This window comes from Balaenoptera musculus, chromosome 11, assembly GCF_009873245.2.
Source record: "Balaenoptera musculus isolate JJ_BM4_2016_0621 chromosome 11, mBalMus1.pri.v3, whole genome shotgun sequence".
In the NCBI taxonomy this organism is placed as follows: Eukaryota; Metazoa; Chordata; class Mammalia; order Artiodactyla; family Balaenopteridae; genus Balaenoptera; species Balaenoptera musculus.
Window position 1 is genome coordinate 101815359 of NC_045795.1, and position 17633 is coordinate 101832991.

The window sequence follows — 17633 nt, forward strand, 5'->3', positions numbered from 1 at the left end:
GGCCGCTGGCGGCTCTGGCTGTTAAACCTCGGATTTCTCCTCACTTCCATCCACAGGGCCTCTGGATTTGGGGTCAGCGGACGCCGGCCTGGCGCTGGCTCCTCCGGGGAGGGGGCCGTGGCGGGGATGTGGCCAGCCTGCTTGGTGGCTGCTGACAGCTGTCCTCCGTGCGTCCCTGCTCCCCGCTTCCTCTGCTAGACGGGGGTGGAGAGTCTTGGGGGCGCTTCTGAGCCATCCCTGGTGCAGCTGGCAGCGCCGGCTGGGGGACTCAGAGAGACCTGTCCCGAAGGGCGCGTGTGGGGGAACTGTGCAGTCCCACAGGAGCCGCCGGGGGCTGGGGGCCATTGGTCCTTGATCAGCTGAGGACTAAGAGTCTTGGGCCCGTCACATCTGCCAGGGGTGCTCTCCTGAGACTCCATCTGCATGTGAGGACCAGTCCCACTGCCACGCAGTCCGTGGCCAGAACAGCGCGCTGAACGGGGAGGTCGTGAGCTGCCAAGCCCATCCTGAGGTCTGTCCCGAAAGCCTGCCCCCACCTGCTTCCAGGCACAGCCAGCTCCCGGGTCATCTGGGACCCTCTTGGGGGAGGCTGGGATGACCTGGGGGCTCCCCCAGTGCCCAGGGTTCCCTCATCCCTGGCAGACGTTGTGTCCTGACGTGGGAGTCCCAGCTGGGTGGACGGGTGGAGGCCAGAAAAAGCTGCATCCCTCCCCCCAGCAGCCTTGGCCTCTGTAGATTCTTTCTGGCTCTGTTAGTCTTTAATTACACCTGAAACGCGTGAATACACTCTCCACTCAGCGTAGAAGGTGAAAGCCTTCCAGCTCGGGTTTCTGTGCACGTGTGGTCCAGCGCAGCTCCAGGCCAGGCCGCCTGGGTGCGGACCCCGGTCCTTGCCCTTCCTGCCTGTGTGTCCCTGGGCAGCTCGGTCTCTTGCCACGGCGGCTTCATCTGCGTGGTGGCGCCGAGCCCAATGGTGTCCAGCTCGCAGAGTGTGAGTTGGAGATGAGCGGATGTATAGGTTGCTCAGCAGCGCCAGACGTGCGGCGAGCTGGGCCCGAGCCTCCCTGCTGTCCCCGTGGCCCCTGTTGACGTTACCTGGGCCCAGGCCACACCCACTGTCCCCCCTGTGACGCTGCCAGGCGCTCTGCTGTTGGAGGCCGTTCCCATTGGTGCCGCGGGCCACCTGGTCTCCGTGCTGCTACGTGGGGTCCACGTGCGGCTGTCCAGGGTGGTCTGGCCACTCGCTCCCATGTTTTCACAGTCACCAACCACGTGACGGTGACCGTGGGCCTGCCCCTCCCACACGCTCCCGAGTCTCTGGGGAAGGGGGTAGCTGGAGGGGGCGGTGTTTGGGGCTCACGTGGGCGTGTTGTCCATCGAAGTAGAGCCTGCAGCTGGACCTGGAGGGCCCGTTTCCCCACACGCTGGACAGCACTCCGCCTTGTCTCCCACCCCAATCAAAGCATAGAAACAGTGTGTCTGTTGTTTCAATTTGGATTTCCCTGCCTGCTTCTAAGATGCAGCGTCCATACGTGTGTCTTTCGGCCATTTGGGTTTTTTCTTCTACAAAATGCCTGTTCCTATTTTTTGCCCATTCTTCTGTTTTTTCTCATTTTGATTTACTAGTGGTTCTTTATACATTATAGATACTAATCCTTTGTAATTACAAATATTTTCTTCCTGTCTGTCACTGGCATTTTGTTTTTTTTTTTAAAAACTTCTGAAATAGAATTCGCAGACCATAAAAATTCACCCTTATAAAGTGTACAGTTCAGTGGTTTTTAATTATATATATTTTAACTTTGTGTATGCTTTGTTGGTCTAACAGAAGTTACTAATTTTTGCATTTTTTTATCGAGGTGGAATTGACATGTAACAGTTTCAGGCGTACAACATAATGATTCAATATTTGTATATATGTAGTCAATTCATCAATGTTCTCTTTGTTTATTACTTTTTTTTTTATGTTTTATTTTAAAAGGCTCTGCCCCAGGTCATAATATAGTTTTAAAATATTTTCTTCAGGACTTTCTTAGTTTTGTTTTATATCCTTTAGGACTTTAACCTGGCGTTTGGTTTGGAGAATGGTACAAGGTGAGGGGTGTAGTTTTTATAGTTCTTTGTAAATTAGCTGGTTGTCTGCAGACGGTGTATTGAGTAGTCTGTCCTTTCTCTGTTGACTTGAAATCCCATCTAATTCCTACGTGAAAAGGGCCTGTGCTTGGATCCTTTCGTTCACTTGGCAAGTATTTATTGAACACCTGCTGCATGCCAAGCCCTGTGTAGGGGGCCTGGACTCAGCCCTGAACAGAATAAAGACCCTTGCGACGCTCCACGCTAGTGGGTAGAGGCTCTGTGTGTTCCTTTGCCAACATCAGACTTTCAGTTTTATATGTTTTTTTATTAGGCCAGAAACCACTCTTTTGTTCTTTTAAAAAGTGGTCTTGGCTCTTGTTGGTAGTCACTCTTCCACATGGATTGCAGAGTCAGCTCATTAAGACCATGAAAACTGCTGGTGGACTTTGCACTGGAGCCCCTTGAGCTTGGGGGACCTCGCCCCTCTACAAGTCGAGGGACAGAGGTGAGGTCCAGCCACAGGCGGTGTTTACGTTCAGGTTGAAGGTAACTACAGTCCGTCCAGCTCCCCCGGTGGCAAGCCGCAGTGCAGGTGGTCGCCGGCCACACGTGCTTGGCGGCTGCGTCCCTGAAGTGCGGGTCCAGGATGGTCCCCCGGCTGCAGAGCCCGCCGTTGGATGACGCGGGTCTCGCGCGCCGAGAGGGGCAGGTGTTGGGAGGTCGTGCGGCGACAAGCTCCGGCCCTCCTCCGTCTCCTCCTCCTCCTCCTCCTCGGCCTTGGTTGTCCACCTCGGGGGTTGTTTGGAGGATTGAAGGCACAGCCACAGCACCGTGGCCACCGGCCATCTCCCGAGTCTCGCCAGGCCCGGGAAGGGCTGGTGGTCCGACCCGAGTAGATGGAGGGCCAGGCCCTGTGCGGGGCGAGCGAAGCTGGGAGCCGGGTGTCCCCGAGCGGGCCCTGGAGCCGCTGGACGAGGATGGGCACTGAGCAGCCTGCTGCCCGAGGCCGGGGCCCCTGCCTGGGAGGCCCGACCTCAGCGCCTCTGTCCCTTCCCTCCTGGCACCCTCCTGGCACCCTCCTGGCGCCCCCACGTGTCCACTGCCCACGTCTGCTCCCCATGCTCTCCCCGTGGCTCTCCTCTCCCCCCGCCATTTCCCTCCCTCCCCAGGCCCACACCCAGGCTGCCTTTCCGACAGTTCTTAGGTCCCACCCACTCCCCGGAGGGAGCTTTCCAGCACAGACACCCGCCCCCTCCAGGGGGTACGTGAAGGGCCTGAACGCTGGATCCAAAGTGGGTGAGTAGCCAGCTGGGGAGGAGAGAGGGAGAACAAGTGAAACCCGAGAAGGTGAAGCAGGTTGGTGGGGAGGGGCTGTCCCCGGGGCCACAGAGGAGGCTGCCGCCGTCTGCCTGGCATCCAGATGCGCCTCCCGGGCTCCAGGACTGCACGTCCGGCTCGCGGCGCTGGGCACCGGGCCGGGGCCGGGAGCCGAGGCAGGAGGGTTTCGGCCCCGGTTCAGCGTATCCGCTGCAGGGACTCGGCACCGCCCTGCACCCTGAGCCTTGCCGGCTGCGCCCAGAAACTGGCCGTGAGGTTCCTGCCCGCCCAGGGCCTGCTGAGGGTTAGAGACCGTGAAACCGGGAGCCGCTGGCCAGGGTGCCGCGGATGGCAGCGGTTGTGCTCCGCGGGGCTCCTGCGTCCAGAGCCATTGCGGGGGGCCTGGGGCTCGGGCCTTAGAGGACCCAGGAGGTGGCTTAGCGGGCAGAGCAGCATGGAGCACGGGAGTGGCTGACGCCCACGTGCGCTGACGTGTGCCCGGTGCTGTCGTATGAGCCCACCGTGCTCACGGCAGACCGTAGGGAGGGGACCGTCACTAGCCCGCTTTACAGTTTGGGTGAGCTGAGGTGCCGAGAGGTAGCTTCCCCGAGGCCCCACGGCCGGTGGATGGCCGGACTGGGATTCACGCCTCCGCCGCCTGGCCCCTGAGCACAGCCTCGTAAAGCCCGGTGCAGGGACTGCGGCCCGGAGTGCGGCCTCCGCGGCCCCGCCCGCTCGCTGGGCCTCGCGTGTGCGCTGAGAGTCCAGGGGGCGCCGCCACAGCGGTGGGAGCTGGGGTCCGCACCCCACAGCCCGGAGGGGCACCCAGCGGGACCTCCTTCACGCCCCTCCCTCTCGCCCTCGGGCGCGGGCCCAGGTGACCGTGGGCCAGGCCAGCCCTCTCCCCACTCTGGACGAGTGTCCTCATCCCCAGAGCCGCCCCTGATGAAATGGTGCCCTCGGAAGGGAGTGAGGGCCTCTTGTCTGAGGAGCACGTAAGCCGGGCCTCGGAGACTACTTGGTGTGCCGGGACTCCCGACGGGCAGGGAGCTGCTCACCTGGCCTCCGAGGTCCCTCCCCGCCCAGGGCCTGCGTTTGGTTTGGAGGCAGGTCTTCTCCGCCCAGCGCCGGGCCGCCGCCTGCCTCTCCTCCTGCCCTCTGTCCACTGCCCGCTGGAGCTGCTGCAGAGAGCCCTGCCGCGAGGCTGGGGTGCTCCGAGGTGCCACCCTTCCAACGTCCGCGGGGCTCGGGGCTCGGCCCGCCTCCCAGTAAGCGGCAAAGCTCGGGTTGGGCTCCCGATTCCGTGCGCCTTGGGCGTTACGTCTGTTGTGACCAGTGAAGAGGACGGTGGTGACAGCCAGCCTGCGTGGTTGCATGTTAAGTTGGCAGCTGGTGCCGAGCACTTCGTGTGCGGCATCTCGCCGAATCCTCACGGTGGCCTGGGAGGCGTGGCTGCTGGCAGCCGGGCCGCGGGACCCCAGGCGCTGGCTCGAGGCTGCAGAACCAGAAGTGCTGGCTGTGCCGGGCCGTCTGCTGGTGCTGGACGTGCTGACGGTTTAAGTGACTGTGGCTCTCTTATGAGCATTTTGAGTTGGGTCTTTGCAGATCAGGGTCCTGTTCCCCTTGACATGAGCCACTCCTCCGGCCCGTGCCACCCTCAGAGCGCTGCCCCGGGTCTGGGCTGGCTGGCGCCAAGGGCCTCAGGGAGGAAGGCAGCGCGGGGCAGGCCCCACGGGTGCTCCAGCCATGCCAGTTCCTTCTCTTTTTTCTAAACTGAGTGTGGGTGATTTATAATATTGTGTTGGTATACAGCCAAGTGATTTAGTTGGGTTTTTTTTTTTTTTTAGATTATATTCCATTATAGGCTATTACAAGATATTGAATATAATTCCCTGGGCTTTACAGTAAATCCTTGTTACTTATCTGTTTTATGGATAGCAGTTTGTATCCATTAATCCTTTTCTTTTCTTTTTTTTTGCCCCATTGCACGGCTTGCGGGATCTTAGTGCCCCGACCAGGGATTGAACCTGGGGCCATGGCAGTGAAAGAGCTGAGTCCTAACCACTAGACTGCCAGGGAACTCCCAGTATCCACTAATCCTATACTCCTAATTTGTCCCTCCCTCCCCCCTCCCCCCGTCCCCCCTCCCCCCTCCCCCTCCCCCTCCCCCCTCCCCCCTCCCCCCCCCATTAACCATAAGTTTGTTTTCTACCACACGTCTGTGAGTTTGTTTCTGTTCTGTATATAGATTCATTTGTATGATGTTTTAGGTTCCACTTATTTATTTATTTTTGGCCACGCCACACGGCTTGCAGGATCTTAAGTTCCCCGACCAGGGATCGAACACGGGCCCCCCTGCAGTGGAAGCGCAGAGTCCTAACCACTGGACCAGCGGGGGAACTCCCTAGGTTCCACGTATAAGTGAGATCATGTGCTATTTTTCTTTCTCTGTCTGACTTACTTCACTAAGTATGGTCACTTCTAGGCCTGAAAATGGCAATGTTTCGTTCTTTTTTATGGCTAACATTCCACTGTATATACATGTACCACATCTTCTTTATCCACTCCTCTGTCGATGGACATTTAGGTTGTTTCCACGTGTTGGCTATTGTAAATAGTGCTGCTACAAACATAGGGGTGCATGTATCTTTTCGAATTACAGTTTCGTCTGGATATATTCCCAGGAGTGGGATTGCTGGATCATATAGTAGCTCTATTTTTAGTTTTTTAAGGAACTTAACATACTGTTTTCCACAGTGGCTGCACCAGTTTATGTTCCTACCGACAGTGCACAAGGGCCAGAGGGTAATTCTTCCACCTTGTCTCTGGGATAAGTGCAAAAAAGACCCCGGCAGCCACGTTCAGCTTGGGTTTCTAGTATCAGAAAGAACTTTGTGAGAATCAGAGCTGGATAAAATAGGCAGTCTGGGGAGGTGATGAGCTTGCTGGCCGTGGAGGTGTGCGAGCCGATGGGAGGTGGCCGCTTCTCTGCAGGATATTGGAGGGGTTCGAGCCTAGATTCCGGAGTTGAAGGGCACCTCCAGGCTTGAAGGGCCCCTGGGTGCTGAACTTGGTGAGTCCATCCCTCGCCCCTGCGGCCAGTGAGAACAGCACGGGGATGGCTCGGCCTCCGACCTCGGGACATCCTCGGGCCCTGCCGGTGTCTGTGCAGACCCCGTGTTGGTCTCTGTGTGCATCAGGCCCTTCTTCATTGGAAATGATGGGCATCCGATCAAACTGGTTCAAGCAGAGAGGCCTTACTGGTTCGTGGACCTGAAAAGCCACTGGGCATCTCTTGGCCGTGCCCCACCATCGCGCCCTCAGGGCAGGAGGGCAGCCAGCAGTCCGGGCTCGTGGTCCAGCCTCACGGCAGCCCTGCAGGAAGAGAGGCTCCCGCCGGCGCCGTCTGAACCGCTCGCTGTCGTCCGCGGGGTGCAGCACTCTGACCGGCCAGCCCAGGCAGCCCATGGGGTCAGGGGGCGGAGCTCGAGGGGGGTGTGGGAAATCCTGAGGCCGACAGGGTGCCGGGCAGACGCCCACGTCCACGTCTCTTCAGCTGCTGCAGCAAGTGAAAGCGACAGGAGGAGCCGTTGTGGCCCCTGCAGACCCTGCTGGGAGGAGAGGGGTTCCGGCAGGTGAGTGGTCCTTAGGTGCAGAGACCGGCCTCGTAGTAACCGCCTCCCGAGAGCCCCGGGCTCAGGCTCGAGGACAGAGATTGCGAGGCTGGCGGCACCACTGTGGTCTGCACGTGCTCACCTGGCACAGTTGACGAGAAAGGCTGGACCTGGGGACAGCAGAGGCTGCTCGCAGGCCCAGCAGACGGGCAGTGGGAGTGGGGGGCAGAGGCCCGGGCGCCCGGGATGCAGAAGCGCGTCAGGTGTAGATGGTGAGAATGTCGCCTCCGCACCTCGTGGATGCTGGTTCTGGAGGGTGGAGGTCAGAAAGCTAGAGAAGGAGTCGTCGAGGGAACCCGGAGAGATGGGGAGAGCGGGCATCGCAGAGGTGGGCAGAGCAGATTTGCAGCCCCGGTGGGCTGGGAGCATAGAGTGGAACTTTGCGGGCTTCTACGGGCAAAGGGGTAAGAACCTGGCTCTCCCTCGCTGGACAGCCTGGTGCACAGCTACTTGGCCTTTCTGGGCCCCGTTTGTTTTTTTTTTTTTGAATTTTACTTATTTTTTTATACAGCAGGTTCTTGTTAGTTATCTATTTTATACGTATTAGTGTATACATATCAATCCCACTCTCCCAGTTCATCACACCACCACCCCCGCACCACTTTCCCCCCTTGGTGTGCCCCGTTTTGTTACGTGTCCAGTAAGGCTTTTGTGTTGGTCGTTCCCGCTCCCAGGGACCTTCTTCCTGGCTCCAGGTTCAATGCCACCTTCCCGAGGAGGCCTTTCTGGACCGTCCCTTCTCACCCCATCCAACTGAAGTCCAGGCCTTCTGTGGTCACTACGGCTTCCCCTTGGTTTAGCTCTACCTAGTGCTGGCCCTTTTCTTAAACAGCCATAAAACCAGCGTGTCTTCCAAGGGCTTAGAGGCATTGACTCGTTTGATCTTCACAGTGACTCTGCTGTGTGCACCGTCACTCCCCACTACGCAGGTGGGGAGGCTGAGGCTCAGAGAGGGTGAGTGACTTGCCCTAGGTCACCCAGCCAGGGAGCGGAGCTGGGGTCTGAGCCACGCCGGGGAGTGTCTCTCCTGGGAGTTCATCGCGCTCCAGCGAGGATGCGTGTTCGTGTTCGAGGGCAGGGATTTGTCTGGACCACAGGTGTGCTGGTGCCACACCCACCCAGAGCAGGCGCTGGATGGATGCCTGGAGCGAATGGAGAAGTGGATGAGGGGCGAGGGGCCGGAACTTGTCCTGCAGGCTTGGGAGGCCCTGAAGGCTCTAGAGCAGAGTCCTGGGAACACGGGCCAAAGCAGCCCCTCCCAGAGCCACGTCGGCCCCAGCCCCGGACACAGCACGTTCTGTTTCTCTGGTCGGACCTGCGCTATGTGGGCCGGGCCCCCGCTGGCCCCTGAGGGTGCACAGGCAGCAGGGCCCCAGGCTGCGCCTCTTCAGTCCCGAGGGCCTGGAGCCGCGTTCAGGCTCGCAGGCAGGGAAGGGGGAGCCAGAGCTGGGGGTGGCGGCGAGCCCCTTTGCCCGGTCGGGTGGGCTCTGTCACAGCCGGGTGAACTGCTCTGTCCCGGCCGCGTCCGCTGCGTGTTGGCCGGGCCTGCTGCGCTCATCAGGTCTCTCAGGGACAAGGCGGGCAGAGGATCCTTTCCATGGGGTCCCCTGCGTGCTCTGGGGGATCTCGAAGCCCCAAAGGATGTGCCTTCCACCCTCCTGCCTCGGCCCGAGCCCGTCCAGTGCCCCTCACTGCCCCAGGGGGGGCGGGCAGGGCTGTGGGTGAGCCGCAGGCCGAGTGTGTGACCTACCCACGCAGGACACCTGGGCTGCTCCGGTCAGCACGGAGCCCTGTGAGGGGCCAGTGGGCCCAGGACCCCTGCCCAGCAGGGCCCCCGGAGTACACGCGGGGCAGCTGGGGGCCAGCAGGATGCTGCGGGCCAGGGACTCATATCAGTGCTGGCTCTCCACGGTCGGGGAGATCACTCGCCTTGCCGGCCGCGCGCATCCCGAGCCTGGAGCCCCCGCCCGAACCCCCGCCTGCACCTCCGGCCGTGGCACCGTTCCTCTCAGTTTGCTGGGAGCCCCTGCTCTCTGGTCGTGGCCTGGGCAGTCCACGTTCCTCTCCTGCAGCATCCTGTGAAGGGTGCCAGCTGGACGCGGCTCCTGCCCCGTCCGCCTCGGGCTGAGGGCTGGAGCCCTCGGGCTCACACGCGGGGTCACTAGCATATGTTGCGATCGCTGCCCCCAGGCGGTGTCCTGAGCCAGCCCCTCCTCCCCCACTCCTGCACCAGCGCTGGGGGGCCTGCGAGGGTCTCCTAGTGGGCTCCCGTAGAACAGCCAGAGGCGGCTTCTTAAACGGGGACCCAGGTCCCTCCACTGCGCTCTGCAGAGCATGCCGGGCTTCTCATCCCACTCAGGGCAGAGCCAGATGCCCCTGCGGCCTGTCCACCCCGCTGCCCCTCCCCCGGGGCCCCTACTCTGAGCCCTGGAGCAGCCTCATGGCCTTGACCCTACAACACCCACTCCCACCTCAGGGCCTTCGCATTCGCCATTGCCTCCTCCAAAAAGCTCCTTGAGCACGCTTGTCACTGTGTCACCTGCTCAGAGAAGGCCTCTGCCTCCCCTGCCAGAACCCCTCCCACCCTCGCTCGGCCACTTTGCCCTTCAGACTGGGCGGGGGCAGCTGTCGTGCCGGGCGTTCGAGGCCAGCCACGCTCGCCGCTGTCATCCAGAGTGCCGCCCGGCACAGAGTCGGCGCGCGGCACTTACGCCCTGGGCAGTCCGCATGCTACGGCCCCTGCGCAGCCTGCCCGTCCCAGGGGGCTGTGGTCTGCTGCGGGGGGGCCTGGCAGCTGTGAGGCTGCACGACGTTGGCCTGTGAAGCAGCCGGGGCAGAGGGGAGCAGTCACCCCAGGGCGGCAGGAGGAGGCTGGGCTGGACCCGGGCGTGGTGTCAGGGCCTCGGTGGGCCAGGCTGGCCCCGGTGGGTGACAGGGGCGCCCGAGAGGGGGCTCTCCAGTCGCTTTCACGTGGGAGCCAGGCCGGGGGGGTGCCACACTGTCTTCTCAAGAGAAGCCGGAAATCCGGGTTCTGTGTCCCAGCTCCCGGTTTCTAAACATTGGCGACCAACTGGAATTCTTTCTGTTAACGTTGTGTGGGCCGAAGAAAACACATCTGTGGGCTACTGTGGAAGTGGGGGGCGGTCAGGTGTGGGCTGCGGTCCTGTGGGGGCCGCTGTGGAGCTGGCGGTGAGGAAGCGCGACCCGCCCCGACCCCGACCCCACCCCCGGTTGCAGCATCAGCACCAGTAGCCCAGTGCCTGGAGAGGCCTGGGGCTGGGGCAGTTCTTGGTTGGAGACCCCAGGGTTGCCGGGAGGAACGGGGACGTGGGGGAACGGGGCCACTCGGTGACCACTTCTGTGCCAGGACCCAGGTGGCCGGCAGTCGCTCCCCGCCCAGCTCTGAGCGCAAGGTTGGGGTGTGTGGCCACCTGGGATAAAAATAGCAGGGTCATCTTGAGGCTGGAGGTTGGCCTGCGTGTGGTAATACGGCATCTGCGGGACCCGCTGTCAGCGCACGGCTGGTGGTGGCAGGTAGATCCTGGCCCTCACCTCCGTGCCCCCAGGGGCCAGCAGGACACTGACCTCTACCACTGGGGCAAGGCGTGGGGCGCCAGGTATGCCCAAGGGCTCCGCAGCTCCTCAGCCCATCCGAGGCTCCGGGTTCGTCAGAGGAGGACACCGCCCTCCGAGGGTCACAGGTGCAGAGGGAGGGGGTCAGTGGCGCCTCCCCCTGCCCCGTCTCTTTCGACCACCGCCTCCCCGTGAGGTCAGCCGAGCCGGCACCAAGCCCCGAGGCCGCCGGGAAGAAGGGACCTCACTGCTCAGCCCCCGAGGGCGCCCCGGCCACCAGGCTCCTGGTCCGGGTGGACGCTCAGCCCTGTGGGGCCAGCACAGCCCCGCCCCAGGCCTCTGACTGCAGGTGGGGCCGACGCTGCGCCTCCGCGTCCTCTGCCGTCAGTTGAGGTTTATCCTAAACCTTCCCGGTGCTCACCTACTGCGTGCAGCGTTCCAGGCGTTGCTCACCTACTGCGTGCAGCGTTCAGGCGCCCGACTGTGTTAACACACAAGTCTCACGACACGGGCAGTCGAGTCCCCAGCAAGGTCACATGGCTGTCGGGCAGCACAGGTGGCAAGCGTGCCAACCCCAGGGAGCGGTGTGGGAACTGAGTTGGCGTGCAGGGTCCTCAGACGGTGACGGCATGGAGCACGTGCCACAGGCGGCCAGCGTGTGCTGGGCGGGGCCCTCCAGCCCGCCTGGAAGCTCAGCACAGAGGGGACCACGGAGCCGGGAGGGGTGGGGCCCTTCTGTGCCGCCCCCTAGCCCCCAGCACCCTCCGTGCTCCTGCACTGGCCCAGCCCTCCTGCAGGGCCCAAGCCGCCCCGGTTCCCCTGCGTTGTGGGCTCAGGGTGGGGCAGAGCAGGGTGCCGTGGAGGAGGAGGGGATGAGGGCTGGGGGAGCTGGAGGGGTGGGAGCGCCCGGCTGAGCCCATCTCTCGTCCCCCAGGAAGCCCGAGAAGGGCGTCCAGTACCTCATCGAGCGCGGCTTCGTGCCCGACACGCCGGTGGGGGTGGCCCACTTCCTGCTGCAGCGCAAGGGCCTGAGCCGGCAGATGATCGGGGAGTTCCTGGGCAACCGGCAGAAGCAGTTCAACCGCGACGTGCTCGAGTGAGTGGGGCTGGGGGCGCTGCGCGCACACCCCAGGCTCCCCGCTCCCTTTTGTCTTTCTGGCTCCCAGACACACGGAGATGCCCTGCCAGCACCTCTGGCCCCATCCAGCAGGGCCAGTCCCTTCCCCTGGCCCAGCGGCCTCTGGGCCGACCTCCCGCAGGGGCAGCCGGAGGGGAACCGGTGAGCTCAGCCCCCCTCCTCCTCCCTCTCCTGGCGGGAGGTGGGATGACGGTCCAACCAGGCTGCCGGCCATAGACTCTCAGCTCCTTGGAACCCTGCAGAAGAACAGGTTTCCAGCCCCCTGGGAACTGCTGACAGCTTCGAGAAGTCCTGCCCGCACGTACCCTGCACCCCCCGGCCCTCGTCCAGACTGTCCTGAGTAGAAAGCCACCACACCTGGGTCCTGTGGTCACTGGGCAGGTGCTACGTGCAGGCCGTGTCCTCACCTCGTCCGCGGGGGTGTCAGGGGTCCATAACCCCTTCCGCAGACGAGGAGCCAGGGCCAGCAGGAGGCCGGCTCGGAACAGGTGCCCTGCTCCCCTTTGCCGGGACCTGGGGGTGCAGCTCCAGGCCTGCTGTGGGCATATTGCTGACCCAGACACTGCACGTGAGATGGGTGACCCAGCCGGTGGGCCAGGAACGGGATCAAAGCAGGGTAAAGACTGACCCTCAGTAAAAACGGCAGGGCGGCCTGGCCACGTACACCTGCCACCTCCGGGCGCCCCTGGGAGGAGGTGGGCGTGGGCTGCGGCCTCTCTGTTTCACAGGTGAGCAGACCCAGGCTTGGGGAGCGGGGGTGTGGAGGGGTCTGGCCTGGGTGCCCCCCCATACAGACACACCCACTTGCACACACATATATGTACACTAGTGTTCACTCAGTCACACGTACGCACACACACCGGAGAGGCAGCGAGCTGTTGGCGGTGCCTGGCGTGTGGCCGGCTTGTGGCGTCTGTCCCACCTGGGCTGCTCTCTCCCAGCCCAGCCTTTCTGATAGTTCTGGCCCCGCCCTGATAGTGTGGTTGGTGCCCCCTCCCCCTTTGAAATCCGGGAGGAACCGTCCTAGGAGAGCACGCTAGCTGCTCCGTGAATGGGGCCCAAGACCATGTGGTCTGGCCCCCTCCCCTGCAGCCACCCCTGCTCCCCCCCACGCCCCCTCCGAGCTGCTCCTCGTCCGTAGGAAATCCGCACATTGTTCTCCTCGGATCAGAAAATAGCAGCGGCCTCAGGAAGCAGCGAGACCCCCCCCCGCCCCCAGGCATCCTACTCGGATGCTGGTCAGCGAATTGTGCTGCGGGGCCCCTGCCCTCACCCTGCCCCAACAGCCTTGAGCGCTCAGCGCATCGCCCCAGGGGAGGGGGCCCACGGCCGGGGTCCCTGCAGCCCCGCCGGGGTGGTCACGCGAGAGTCCCTGTTGCAGACCCGTCTACCGTTTGGGGTCACGGTCAGAGGCAGGAGCAGGCTGTGCTGAGGGCGGAGCTGTGATAAGAGGTACCTGTGACCTGCGGCCTCCCCAGCTCTGCCCGCCTTGTGGGATCGGCAGGTGAGGGCAGCACAGCCCCTCCAGAGGCCCTGCAGAAATGCCTGGGAAAGCGTTGACGTGAGCAGCAGGCCCAGGGTGCGGTGGCTGCAGGGCCAGTGGGTGCCGAGACCTCCACCTCCCCCTGTGGAGGAGGGAGCCGATTCCCACCGCCCTCCCTCTCGGGCCTCCCGGCGCTGACCCCTTGTGCTCCCTCCGCCCTCTGCGGGCCGTGCTCGCCTTGCACCCGGCGGGAAGGTGGGCGGGGGACGCTGACGGGGCCTTCTTCTCTCATTTCAGCTGCGTGGTGGACGAGATGGACTTCTCCGCCATGGAGCTGGACGAGGCCCTCCGGAAGTTCCAGGCGCACATCCGGGTCCAGGGGGAGGCCCAGAAGGTGGAGCGGCTGATCGAGGCCTTCAGGTGGGGGCGGGGCAGGTGTCAGGTAGAGAAAGCGTCCCCACTCGAAGACCGTGGCTCAAGGGCAGACTCCCCTTCAGGGTCAGGCGGCCATGAGCTTCCAGGGGCTGGGGTGCGGGGGGCCGCAGCCCCTCCTCTGCCGCGTGCTGTGCGGCTCGGTGCTGGAGCCAGGGCCTCCAACGTCTTCGTGGTCCCCTCGTCCTCACTGGTTCGGGAGTCCATCTGTGTCGTCACTCGTCTGCTCGTTCACAGGGGCAGGTGCTCCCTCAGTGACGCAGAGGGCCTGGTCTGACACCTGCACTGCTGTGTGACCTTGCGCTGGTTACTTAACCTCTCTGTGCCTCACGTCCTTGCCAGTAGAGAGGGGTTGATGAAGGCACCTACTCTGGAGGGGGTGGAAGGATTAAACCACTCAGGCCGTGCGGGCGCACTCCGCCCAGCACCTGGCCCCCCAGAGAGCCTGCAGTCAAGGCGGGCTGTCCCTGCACCATCTTCCATGCTGGGATGGTGTGCACACTGGCCACATAGGGGGTTCATGCCCTGTGCTGGGTGTGGGAGACCCAGCCCTCTGGGCTCGGCAGGGGTGGTGGGTTCACAGAGGAGCAAGGTCGCAGGAGGAGAAACCCCAGGCCCTGGGAGGGGAGCGTTCAGACACTTCCATTCAGGAGGGCTTCCTGGAGGGGGCGGCACTTAACAGGGAAGACGAAATTGAAGCCCACATCGTCTAAGCTCCCATGGCTGCTGCCTGCGGGATGTGGGCCTCGGTCACGGTGCCCCACCCGGTTCCTCTTCTCCATCCCTGCCCCACACACCTACCCCTGCACAAGGTCGCCAGTGGAGGGAACCGTGGGGTGGGATGTGGGGCGTATTCGAGGCAGTGAGGACGTGAGCAGATGACTCTGTGAGGCAGTTTGTAGCGAGACTGTTAGTTCGGCTGCCGCAACAAAGACACCCGCCGCAGCCACCGTGGCTAAAACGCCCCGGAGGTGGGCCGCCCTCTGAGCTGGTGTGGAGGAGGCCTGGGCTCCTGTCACCTGAGGTCCCTGGGGGCAGATGCAACACCCATCACATCCACGTTCCAGGCAGGCAGAGAGCATGGAGGGCACCCCCTGCCTTTAAGGCACAGCCTCGAAGGTGCCGACATCGCATCAGCTGGAACTTAGCACGTGGCTGCGCGGGGACCGAGGGATGTGGTCCTCAGCCCCGAGCAGCCACGTGCCGGCCGAACTACGGGCGGGTGGGACTTAACTCACATGGGGTGGGTGAGTGGACGGTCAGGGCCGGCTCTGCCAGACAGGTGACATCCCCGTGTACCAGAAACGGAGGCTCCGAGGTCAGTGACCAGCCTCAGCTGTTTAGGGCCGCTCACGGGTGAGGGGCGGACTGGCCTCCTGCCGCAGCTGAAGCACCACCCCCGTCCGCCCCCAGCCAGCGGTACTGCATCTGCAACCCCGGGGTGGTGCGGCAGTTCCGGAACCCAGACACCATCTTCATCCTGGCCTTCGCCATCATCCTGCTCAACACCGACATGTACAGCCCCAACGTCAAGCCCGAGCGCAAGATGAAGCTGGAGGACTTTGTCAAGAACCTCCGAGGTGAGCGGCCCTGGCCCCGGCGGGACGCCCCCCCCCCCCTCGCCGCCAGCACGCACCTGACCGGGGTGCGCGCAGTGCGGCCTCACGTGGGGAGGGCGGGGGTTCCTCCCCGAAGGAGCCCACGCAGCGCACGTTCCCGCAGAGGGCGCTGAATGCTGTGGCGGGGGCACTCGGGGGGGAGGCGGCGTGTTGTCTCAGAGGACTGCGGGCTTCGGCAGGCCCAGGGCGCCCGAGGGCAGAGGCCTGAGAGCGCAGCTCGGCTCAGCGCCCGGGGCCGGGCCGCACACGGTGGATCCAGGCCTGCTTGCAGGGCCAGAGGGAGGGTGGACCGCAGGCTGGGTGCTGGGCGCCCCGGGGCCTCCGAGCACGGGGGGTGGGACGGGATGGGGGCCGGGCGGGGGCCGGCACTGCCCTGCCCCCATCACTGCTGCCCACACAGCGTCACCCACCACCCCCCCACCCTCAGTGGTCCTCGTGGAACAGACTTGCCTTCTTGTTTTCGTCTTTTTACTTAAACGTATGTATTTTTAAAAGGGACTTTATGTCATCACTGTAAGCGGGAAGCCGGTAGCATTTGTCACACGTGGGCATCACTTACGAAAATGAGCACCGTGAAAAGGCAAAACCGCTGTGGGTTCCAGCCAAGCTGTTCCTGGCTGGGCCCCGGGCCCGAGACTGCCCTCTCCTCCCTGGCAGGTGGGCCCATGTGGGGCAGGTGCCCAGGGGCTGGGCAGCCAGACGGAGGCTTCCTCCTGTGTCGCCAGGCAGGAGAGGGACGGAAAAGGGAACGGCTGTCTCCGTGTTTGCTGCCGGCAGGTCCCTCCTGTCCGTGGAGTCCCGGGCGGGGGGACTGTCCCTCTCCTTGGGAAACAGCTGTAAGGGACTGAAGTCCCTTTAGAAATGGCATCATAATTTTATAAAAGGGAAACAACTGATCTGAATCAAGTCCAACTTTTCGAGCTGTTTAAAGTTTTCATTTTGTCCTTCATTTCTGTAAAGCTGCTCCGTCGTCCCGTCCCCCAGAGCGGAGGGTCTGTGCTGGCGCCCCCTGGGGGTGGGCCCCACCCTGACAGGCGGTCCCGCAGGGAGGTGGGCTCAGGGCCCTCCCCATGCGGCCCTCCGCAGGCCCCAGGGAGGGGCAGGCCTCAGCCGTAGTTCCTAGGAACCTCGTTAATAAGAGATCAAGTCGCCAGGCCAGGTGAGGGAGCGGGGCGGTCAGCAGACACCGATGGTCCGAGGGGCTGCACCCCCTCCCCTCCTCTCCGTCACCTCAAGCCCTTCTCCTCGCTGGGCCTGGTCTGGTCTGGTCTCCACGGCGTCCCCGTGGCCCCGGATGCAGGCGGCTGCTCTGTAGCTGCCGGGGAAGCTGGCCGTGAGCTGCGTGCTGTTGGCGACCCCGGGGAGCTTGAGGGACTCTGATTTTTGTCTCTGGTTTAGCAGCTCAGCCATGTAACCGGGGCCTCTCCTGTGTGAGAACTGAGACAGAAACGAGGCCCGTGGACAGAGGCTCGGGGGAAGACGGGGCTGCTGGGTCAGATACCTGCCGGTCGGCCGCCCTCATAGCCGCGGCTTCATGGCTCGTGCGCATCCTTGCGTCCGCCATCCTGGCAGTCTGGGGGAGGGGGGCTTTGTCACCCCAGTTCCCAGGGCAGGGGCTGAGCACCCCAGAACCAGGAGAGGAAGCCACTGATCCTTTCTCGCGAGCCTGGGCTGTTCCCACCAATCACCTCTTTTCTTCAAGCCAGGGACTCGAGCGTTCTCTGCCCCATCTTCCTTGAGCTTCAGAAGGTTCAGAGAGGGAGGGGGCTTGCCCGAGGTCACACAGCAAGTGTGTGTCAGAGGAGGCAGGACGCTGGCCTCCCAAAGCCAGGTCGGCGCTCTGCGCTGAGCACACGTCCCAGCTTGTTCTTTTTAGAGAGTGCCCCCCTGCCCCAATGTGCAGCGGACACACATTTTCTCTGGAATCGCTCAGTGTGCCCAGTGGGTCCAGCAGCAGGGGCGGGGCTCTGGGAATACAGGGATAGTCAGGGGAGGAACCTGGAAGCCAGGCAAGCGATATTTTGCTTTTATTGATATTTGCCTTCAGATTTTTTAAATGTATATTTTGAATGGGTCTTATCCTCACATAGTTCAAAACCCAGAAAGTAACGTGACCCAGCAGTTGCCCTCCTTGGAATTTACCCAGATGAGCTGAAAACTTATGTCCACACAGAAACCTGCACACGGATGTTTATAGCAGCTCTATTCATATTCGCCAAAACTAGGACGCCACCAAGCTGTCCTTCCGTAGATGAGTGGGTAAACCTTGGTCCATCCAGACAGTGGGATATTATTCAGCACTGAAAAGAAATGAGCTACCA

The 17633-nt window shown here is 62.7% G+C and overlaps 1 protein-coding gene across 7 annotated transcripts in view; it reads left to right on the top strand.

Moving 5' to 3' along the window:
- Nucleotides 1–17633, top strand: part of IQSEC1 (IQ motif and Sec7 domain ArfGEF 1) — a 331819-nt gene that overhangs the window by 296770 nt on the left and 17416 nt on the right. For all 7 annotated transcript variants that reach the window (XM_036868761.1, XM_036868760.1, XM_036868762.1 and 4 more), the window contains 3 exons: nucleotides 11575–11736; nucleotides 13559–13681; nucleotides 15107–15273. In XM_036868761.1, the coding sequence (XP_036724656.1) occupies nucleotides 11575–11736; nucleotides 13559–13681; nucleotides 15107–15273 (452 nt within the window). The remainder of the gene's footprint in view (nucleotides 1–11574; nucleotides 11737–13558; nucleotides 13682–15106; nucleotides 15274–17633) is intronic.